Here is a 9,305-nt window from a genome sequence, read left to right as displayed (position 1 = left end):
ACACCCACCCGTAGCAAGAGCTCCAGCAGGTTTATATCTCCCTCTCAAACATCAGCTGTCTGAGCAGTTTACCGAACACTGTACCTGTACACAGCCAGTCTGTAAATAGCCTGACTACCTCATCCCCATATTGTTGTTTATCCTCTTGCTCTTTTGCACCCCAGTATCTATATATCACTTCAGTGTTAATGCTAAATTGTAATTATTTCGTCTCTATGGCCTATTTATTGTCCACTTCCCTACTCTTCTACATTTGCCCACAGTGTACATAGATTTTTCTATTTTTCTTTTCTATTGTGTTATTGACTGTACCTTTGTTTATGTGTAACTCTGTGTTGTTGTTTGTGTCACACTGCTTTGCTTTATCTTGGCCAGGTCACAGTTGTAAATCAGAACTTGTTCTCAACTAGCCTACCTGGTTAAATAAAGGTGTTCTCAACTAGCCTACCTGGTTAAATAAAGGTGTTCTCAACTAGCCTACCTGGTTAAATAAAGGTGTTCTCAACTGGCCTACCTGGTTAAATAAAGGTGTTCTCAACTGGCCTACCTGGTTAAATAAAGGTGTTCTCAACTGGCCTACCTGGTTAAATAAAGGTGTTCTCAACTGGCCTACCTGGTTAAAGAAATAAAACATATATAAAAAATAAAATAAATAAACACACTAATGTTAAAATGTACTAAACCATCATCAGGCAACATTACTACATTCTACATCAATCTATTATTTACAGTGCATTTATCGCAAATAGAACAATTTACTAGACGACAGTAGAAGCGACGAGTGTAGATGAACTATTGTAGGAAGTGTGTGAGGGACAGCCAGGAACAAGGAGGTTCCAGCATCACATGACTGGAGGCTGGAACAGGCAACGTTGTGAACGCTAAGTGACTCAAACTCAACACGAAGAAGAAGCTATTCTCCTTTTGAAACATGTGGGTTTTTTTTTTTTCATTTGTTTTTTTCAGATTTGTATAAATAACTTTATTAAATTTTTCATTGAGAATGCCACTGGAGTACACAAGTCAGGTGAGTTTATTATGTTTCTGATAGAGAGAAGTAATGCTACTGCTTAGCCCTCGACTCAAACTAACGTTATTTGGGATGCCAGCACGGCGGAGTTACAGACTCCCTGCTCTATCGGTGCTGACTAGGCGGATATTTTTCCGGTGTAACGTTAGAGCTGGAAATAGACGGTCCCGGTTGATAAAAATATAATAACAGCACATTTACATTTGTAGCTAACAGTTGTAAGAACATTGTAACAAATGTTTACCAACTCTACACTGTAATTTAACTAGATAGCTAACTTAACTATTTAACTTCATGCTACTAATACTTGCTAAATTCTCTTCATGTATTTAACACACATAACAAACATGAGATATGATAGAAATAAGTTAAATAACATTGCCAGAAAAGTAGCAAGTCAAACAAAACGACACAACATCTAGTGTTATAGAGCCAACCTGGGACTTAGGATCGGTCAGGACCACCCACATGGGGGCTAACACCATCCCAGTGGCCCGTAGCATACTCTAGGTAGACGGACGGACGGCCACCAGAACCTCTGGGATGATACGGAAGAGCAGCAGTGGTACTGGAGGAGGAGGAGAAGAAGGGAACAATACAAAACACCAACAGAACAAACAGCATCGCTCCAGCATCACCACCCAGGGCCCGTCTCGTCTCTCCAACATGGGCCGGAGCTCCAGGACCACCAACCCACTGGGGAGTATGGGGCTTGGGCCCAACAGTTTGGGTCTGGGGTCCACCGTGGTAGGAGCGCCTGGGGTTGATCCGGACTATGTGATGCAGCTGGTGAATGACGTACGGAGGTTTTCCGATATGCTGCTCAGCCTTAAAGAAGCCTTCCATTCTGAAGGTGAGTCTGGGTTCACGCCCCAAATTACACCCGATTCAGTGCACTATCTTTGAGTATAGATCATAGGGGGAGACCAGGAAGCCCTAGTGGTTACTGTACTAGGACCTGGTGTGTGGCAGGATGGGTGGTTGGTTGTGATACAATAGGCTACATTATGCTAAGGTTTCTCAGAAGGAATGTGTGTGTGTCTGTATCTCTCTTTCTCTCTCTCTCTCTGTGTGTGTGTGTGTGTGTCTGTATCTCTCTTTCTCTCTCTGTGTGTGTGTGTGTGTGTGTGTGTGTGTACACACTGTCCAGTTAAAGCAATATAACAAAGGCGAGTGTTCGTCAGAGTCAGCTATGTAAAGTGTCAGCTCCTAGAGAGGGCTGACGTAGCCTTAATGTAGCGCTCCACTCAGTGACTCCACAGCTACACAGCGTTAGCTTAGCGCTCCACTCAGTGACTCCACAGCTACACAGCGTTAGCTTAGCGCTCCCCTCAGTGACTCCACAGCTACACAGCCTTAATGTAGCGCTCCCCTCAGTGACTCCACAGCTACACAGCCTTAATGTAGCGCTCCCCTCAGTGACTCCACAGCTACACAGCCTTAATTTAGCGCTCGCCTCAGTGACTCCACAGCTACACAGCCTTAATTTAGTGCTCCCCCTGTCCTGTCCACTAGGTCAGTGACTCCACAGCTACACAGCCTTAATTTAGTGCTCCCCTCAGTAACTCCACAGCCACACAGCGTTAGCTTAGCGCTCCCCCTGTCCTGTCCACTAGGTCAGTGACTCCACAGCTACATAGCCTTAATTTAGCATTCCCCTCAGTGACTCCACAGCTACGCAGCGTTAGCTTAGCGCTCCCCTCAGTGACTCCACAGCTACACAGCCTTAATGTAGCGCTCCCCTCAGTGACTCCACAGCTACACAGCCTTAATGTAGCGCTCCCCTCAGTGACTCCACAGCTACACAGCCTTAATGTAGCGCTCCCCTCAGTGACTCCACAGCTACACAGCCTTATTTTAGCGCTCCCCTCAGTGACTCCAAAGCTACACAGCGTTAGCTTAGCGCTCCCCTCAGTGACTCCACAGCTACACAGCCTTAATTTAGCGCTTCCCCTCAGTGACTCCACAGCTACACAGCCTTAATTTAGCGCTCCCCTCAGTGACTCCAAAGCTACACAGCGTTAGCTTAGCGCTCCCCTCAGTGACTCCACAGCTACACAGCCTTAATTAAGCGCTCCCCCTCAGTGACTCCACAGCTACACAGCCTTAATTTAGCGCTCCCCTCAGTGACTCCACAGCTACACAGCGTTAGCTTAGCGCTCCCCTCAGTGACTCCACAGCTACACAGCCTTAATGTAGCGCTCCCCTCAGTGATTCCACAGCTACACAGCGTTAGCTTAGGGCTCCCCTCTGCTCCCACATGTCCTGTCCACTAGGTCAGTGGCTCCACAGCGTTAGCTTAGGGCTCCCCTCAGTGGCTACACAGCGTTAGCTTAGGACTCCCCTCTGCTCCCCCTGTCCTGTCCACTAGGTCAGTGGCTCCACAGCGTTAGCTTAGGGCTCCCCTCAGTGACTCCACAGCTACACAGCGTTAGCTTAGCGATCCCCTCAGTGACTCCACAGCTTTACAGCGTTAGCTTAACGCTCCCCCTGTCCTGTCCACTAGGTCAGTGACTCCACAGCTACACAGCGTTAGCTTAGCGCTCCCCCTGTCCTGTCCACTAGGTCAGTGACTCCACAGCGTTAGCTTAGCGCTCCCCTCAGTGACTCCACAGCTACACAGCGTTAGCTTAGCGCTCCCCTCAGTGACTCCACAGCTACACAGCGTTAGCTTAGCGCTCCCCTCAGTGACTCCACAGCGTTAGTTTAGCGCTCCCCCTGTCCTGTCCACTAGGTCAGTGACTCCACAGCTACACAGTGTTAGCTTAGCGCTCCCCTCTGCTCCCCCTGTCCTGTCCACTAGGTCAGTGACTCCACAGCTACACAGTGTTAGCTTATCGCTCCCCCTGTCCTGTCCACTAGGTCAGTGACTCCACAGAGTTAGCTTAGCGCTCCCTCTGTCCTGTCCACTAGGTCAGTGACTCCACAGCGTTAGCTTAGCGCTCCCCTCAGTGACTCCACAGCGTTAGCTTAGCGCTCCCCTCAGTGACTCCACAGCTACACAGCGTTAGCTTAGCGATCCCCTCAGTGACTCCACAGCTACACAGCGTTAGCTTAACGCTCCCCCTGTCCTGTCCACTAGGTCAGTGACTCCACAGCTACACAGCGTTAGCTTAGCGCTCCCCCTGTCCTATCCACTAGGTCAGTGACTCCACAGCGTTAGCTTAGCGCTCCCCCTGTCCTGTCCACTAGGTCAGTGACTCAACAGCTACACAGCGTTAGCTTAGCAGAGTCAATGTGGAGGCTATATACAGGGTCAATGTGGAGGCTATATACAGGGTGTTGTGGTACAGAGTCAATGTGGAGGCTATATACAGGGGGTACCAGTACAGAGTCAATGTGGAGGCTATATACAGGGGGTACTGGTACAGAGTCACTGTGGAGGCTATATATAGGGTGTTACGGTACAGAGTCAACGTGGAGGCTATATACAGGGGGTACCGGTACAGAGTCAATGTGGAGGCTATATACAGGGGGTACCGGTACATAGTCAATGTGGAGGCTCTATATAGGGGGTACCGGTACAGAGTCAATGTGGAGGCTATTTACAGGGTGTTACGGTACATAGTCAATGTGGAGACTATATACAGGGAGTACCGGTACAGAGTCAATGTGGAGACTATATACAGGGGGTTACGGTACAGAGTCAATGAGGAGGTTATATACAGGAGGGTACCAGTACAGAGTCAATGTGTGGGGGCACAGGTTAGTCAAGGTAATTGAGGTAATATGTACATGTAAGTAGAATTAAAGTTACTATGCATAGATAATAAACAGAGAGTAGCTGCAGTGTAAAAGAGGGGTCTGGGTAGTCATTTGATTAGATGTTCAGGAGTCTTATGGCTTGGGGGTAGAAGCTGTTAAGAAGCCTTTTGGACCTAGACTTGGCGCTCCGGTACCGCTTGCTGTAGGATAGCAGAGAGAACAGTCTATGACTTGGGTGACTGGTATCTTTAACGATTTTTTGGGGCTTTCTCTTGACACCGCCTGGTATATAGGGTCCTGTATGACAGGAAGCTTGGTCTCAGTAATGTACTGGGCCGTACGCATTACCCTGTAAGATAAACTCCCATATCCACTGGGTGAAATACCACAGTGTGCCATCACAGCAGCAAGATATGTGACCTGTTGCCACGAGAAATGGGCAACCAGTGACGAACGAACACCATTGTAAATACAACCCATATTTATTTGTAATTATTTTCCCTTTTGTACTTTTAACTATTTGCACATCGTTACCTCACTGCATATAGACATAATATGACATTTGAAATGTCTTTATTCTTTTGGATCTTCTGTATGTGTAATGTTTACTGTTCACTTTTCATTGTTGATTTAACTTGTATTGTATATTATCTACTTCACTTGCTTTGGCAATGTTAACACATGTTTCCCATGCCAATAAAGCTCTTTCAATTGAAATAGAGATTAAGAGAGGCACATGCTGGCTCTTGTGTTATTCTGTTCGTATTGTGGCATGTCAGTGTCGCTTGTAGCATGGTGTGAAGCCTGCACAAAGCTCTCTCTAAAAGACGGGCTTTAACAGGCTCCTGCCAGTCATTTTTGTTGGATAGAGAGGTTAAAGTTGGAGAAGAAAATACCTGAAGAGCAGTGAGCCGGATTCATGTTGGCCCATTCTGGCAACAGTGTAGAGTAGAGTTCAAATTAATTCCTGTTCTGTCCTCTCAAATTCTTACCCAGTTTTTTAACCCGGCAACTTTCTTGTCCTGTACCGTATTCATTTTAACAAGCATAAATCAGAATACAGAGCCCGCTTTAGACTTTTGGGGGCCCTAAGTGAGATTTGGTCAGCGGCCCTCTACCTGCCTGGGGCCCTAAGCGACCGCGTATGTCCTTTTGGGTTCCTGAGTGGTGCAGCGGTCTAAGGCACTGCATCTCAGTGCAAGAGGCATCACTACAGTCCCTGGTTTGAATCCAGGCTGTATCACATCCGGCCGTGATTGGGAGTCAACAGTACTTTTTATTGCCTGCCCAGCTGTTACCTGTTAGCTGTTAGCTAGCTACAGTACTTTTCATTGCCAGCCCAGCTGTTAGCTGTTAGCTAGCTACAGTACTTTTCATTGCCTGCCAAACTGTTAGCTGTTAGCTAGCTACAGTACTTTTCATTGCCAGCCCAGCTGTTACCTGTTAGCTAGCTACTGTACTTTTCATTGCCTGCCCAGCTGTTAGCTGTTAGCTAGCTACAGTACTTTTCATTGCCTGCCAAGCTGTTAGCTGTTAGCTAGCTACAGTACTTTTCATTGCCAACCCAGCTGTTAGCTGTTAGCTAGCTACAGTACTTTTCATTGCCAACCCAGCTGTTAGCTGTTAGCTAGCTACAGTACTTTTCATTGCCTGCCAAGCTGTTAGCTGTTAGCTAGCTACAGTACTTTTCATTGCCAGCCCAGCTGTTACCTGTTAGCTAGCTACAGTACTTTTCATTGCCTGCCCAGCTGTTAGCTGTTAGCTAGCTACAGTACTTTTCATTGCCTGCCAAGCTGTTAGCTGTTAGCTAGCTACAGTACTTTTCATTGCCTGCCAAGCTGTTAGCCGTTAGCTAGCTACAGTACTTTTCATTGCCAGCCCAGCTGTTACCTGTTAGCTAGCTACAGTACTTTTCATTGCCTGCCCAGCTGTTAGCTGTTAGCTAGCTACAGTACTTTTCATTGCCAGCCCAGCTGTTAGCTAGCTACAGTACTTTTCATTGCCTGCCAAGCTGTTAGCTGTTAGCTAGCTACAGTACTTTTCATTGCCAGCCCAGCTGTTACCTGTTAGCTAGCTACAGTACTTTTCATTGCCTGCCCAGCTGTTAGCTGTTAGCTAGCTACAGTACTTTTCATTGCCTGCCAAGCTGTTAGCTGTTAGCTAGCTACAGTACTTTTCATTGTCTGCCAAGCTGTTAGCTGTTAGCTAGCTACAGTACTTTTCATTGCCTGCCAAGCTGTTAGCTGTTAGCTGTTAGCTAGCTACAGTACTTTTCATTGCCTGCAAAGCTGTTAGCTGTTAGCTAGCTACAGTACTTTTCATTGCCTGCCAAGCTGTTAGCTGTTAGCTAGCTACAGTACTTTTCATTGCCTGCCAAGCTGTTAGCTGTGAGCTAGCTACAGTACTTTTCATTGCCTGCCCAGCTGATAAAGGCCTATTCGAATTGTTTTAATAGTGATTGAAGACAGAAGAACGCGTGTTACTGTTGGGAGAAGGAGGGGCAAACATAAAAACATTTAAAAAAACAATATGTCCATCTAAATCTGCTTATTTACACAAGAAGAAAAGAAAAATAACAAATTCCTGTACTGTCAGTTCCTGTGGACTGTTGATCCTGTCCCTTCCTGTCCTGAACTTCACTCCCATTCCAGCAGGAATCCCGTTCCCCTGTGTCAGCCTCTAGTACAGAGTGCATCTGCTCCAGAGGCAGTGGCTTAGACCCCTAGACCCACCCCAGGCCAGGCTACAGTCCACAGGGATCCTGTTCCCCTGTGTCAGCCTCTAGTACAGAGTGCATCTGCTCCAGAGGCAGTGACTTAGACCCCTAGACGCACCCCAGGCCAGGCTACAGTCCACAGGGATCCTGTTCCCCTGTGTCAGCCTCTAGTACAGAGTGCATCTGCTCCAGAGGCAGTGGCTTAGACCCCTAGACCCACCCCAGGCCAGGCTACAGTCCACAGGGATCCTGTTCCCCTGTGTCAGCCTCTAGTACAGAGTGCATCTGCTCCAGAGGCAGTGGCTTAGACCCCTAGACGCACCCCAGGCCAGGCTACAGTCCACAGGGATCCTGTTCCCCTGTGTCAGCCTCTAGTACAGAGTGCATCTGCTCCAGAGGCAGTGGCTTAGACCCCTAGACGCACCCCAGGCCAGGCTACAGTCCACAGGGATCCTCTCGCAGTCTTAACCCAGCTCTTGGACACATCCTGCATATTTTGTGATGCATTGCATACAGTTGGTTTTTCTATTAGAACTATTAGAAAACCACACTTCACAACAGGGTCAGAAGTATGGTTGGGTGGTGTCCAGATTGTCACACCGGCATATAATACCATTCCCGGAGTATACGGTATTACCAGAAGTGCACACGAGGGGCGCTATTTTTTTGACGCACAAAATCATTTAGGCAACAGGGACGTTGATCCAGGAGGAGATGGAATGTCTCTGCTGTAACCAGGAAGCTTGATCTTGACATCTAGCCACTTAGCTAGCACGTTAACAAACCAAATGCTGGATTCCTGAGGTGGATATAATTCATTTGACACGTCTTAGACTTCTTATTTTTATTAGTTTTATATTTTTATAGTTATATTTAATTTATAGCACGGCAAAAAATATTATAACATATTTTTTCAAAATATATTTTTTGACAGTACATATTTTTTCAAAATATATTTTTTGACAGTTTTTGAAAGTCATACCGTCTGTATTTTGAAATACTTCGGTATATGGTATAAAGAGGACATCGCCCAAGCCTAGTTAGAAGCCACAGACAATATCTCTCTGTCAATTACAAAACCACACTTTAGTTTATTTGCACAAATAGAAAGACGGTTTGTACACAGTGAGAAAAAAAAATCAACAGTATGGGCGGGAGAGGAAAAGAGCCTAAAATTGCTTGTCGAGTAACCCCCTCCCATTGGTCATTAATCACTCAGATTCAGCCGTGTGGACAAACAAACAATAACATAAAAACTAGATGCTAAAGAGATAAAGGAATAGAGCATCTAAACAGAAAGTCAAGCTACTTGGGGTGCAGACCTGCGATGGACCTGCGGTGCCTCTTAGATTATATATTTTTACACCGACGGGGATAGTGGTCACGCCTGCATCCGCTCCCCCTCCCTGGTGCTTGAGGGCTGCCCATCATTATTCACACCTGTCACCATCGTTATGCGCACCAGTGTGTCTTTGGGCTCACCTGGACTCCATTACTTTGGTGATTGCCCCTCCTATATCTGTCTGTTCCTCGGTTTGATCCCAGTGTCAGCACTATTGTTGTTATGTTTCCCCTGTCCAGACGCTGTCCTTGTTACATGTCGGTTATTTTTTAAATGTTCACTTCCTGTACTTGCTTCTCATCTCCCAGCGTCTGTCCTTACAGAATGCTGACACCACAATTTGACGCATCAGGTTTTTTTTGTTGGTGACGTCAGGTCCAGGTGCCGTTGTCGAAGGAACCGGGGTTGCCACAGCCGGCTCGTCGGGCTTCCACGCCTTAGCTGGCTTGAGAAGTTTCCTTGCTTCGGTTGGCTCGGCAGGCTCCCACCCTACGTCATGCCTCAACCGGCTC

At 46.9% G+C, this 9,305-nt stretch overlaps 1 protein-coding gene across 1 annotated transcript in view; it reads left to right on the top strand.

The window, feature by feature from the left end:
* The first annotated feature begins 912 nt into the window (after nucleotides 1–912).
* LOC139387053 (rho GTPase-activating protein 29-like) overlaps nucleotides 913–9,305 on the top strand; it is an 88,198-nt gene continuing 79,805 nt past the window's right edge. Inside the window, exon 1 of the mRNA XM_071133032.1 lies at nucleotides 913–1,883. Within this exon, the coding sequence (XP_070989133.1) occupies nucleotides 1,574–1,883 (310 nt within the window). The 5' untranslated portion in view covers nucleotides 913–1,573. The remainder of the gene's footprint in view (nucleotides 1,884–9,305) is intronic.

Source organism: Oncorhynchus clarkii, chromosome 28 (assembly GCF_045791955.1).
Source record: "Oncorhynchus clarkii lewisi isolate Uvic-CL-2024 chromosome 28, UVic_Ocla_1.0, whole genome shotgun sequence".
NCBI lineage: Eukaryota > Metazoa > Chordata > Actinopteri > Salmoniformes > Salmonidae > Oncorhynchus > Oncorhynchus clarkii.
The sequence above is the reverse complement of the archived record's forward strand: the minus strand, read 5'-3'. Positions and strand labels throughout refer to the sequence as shown.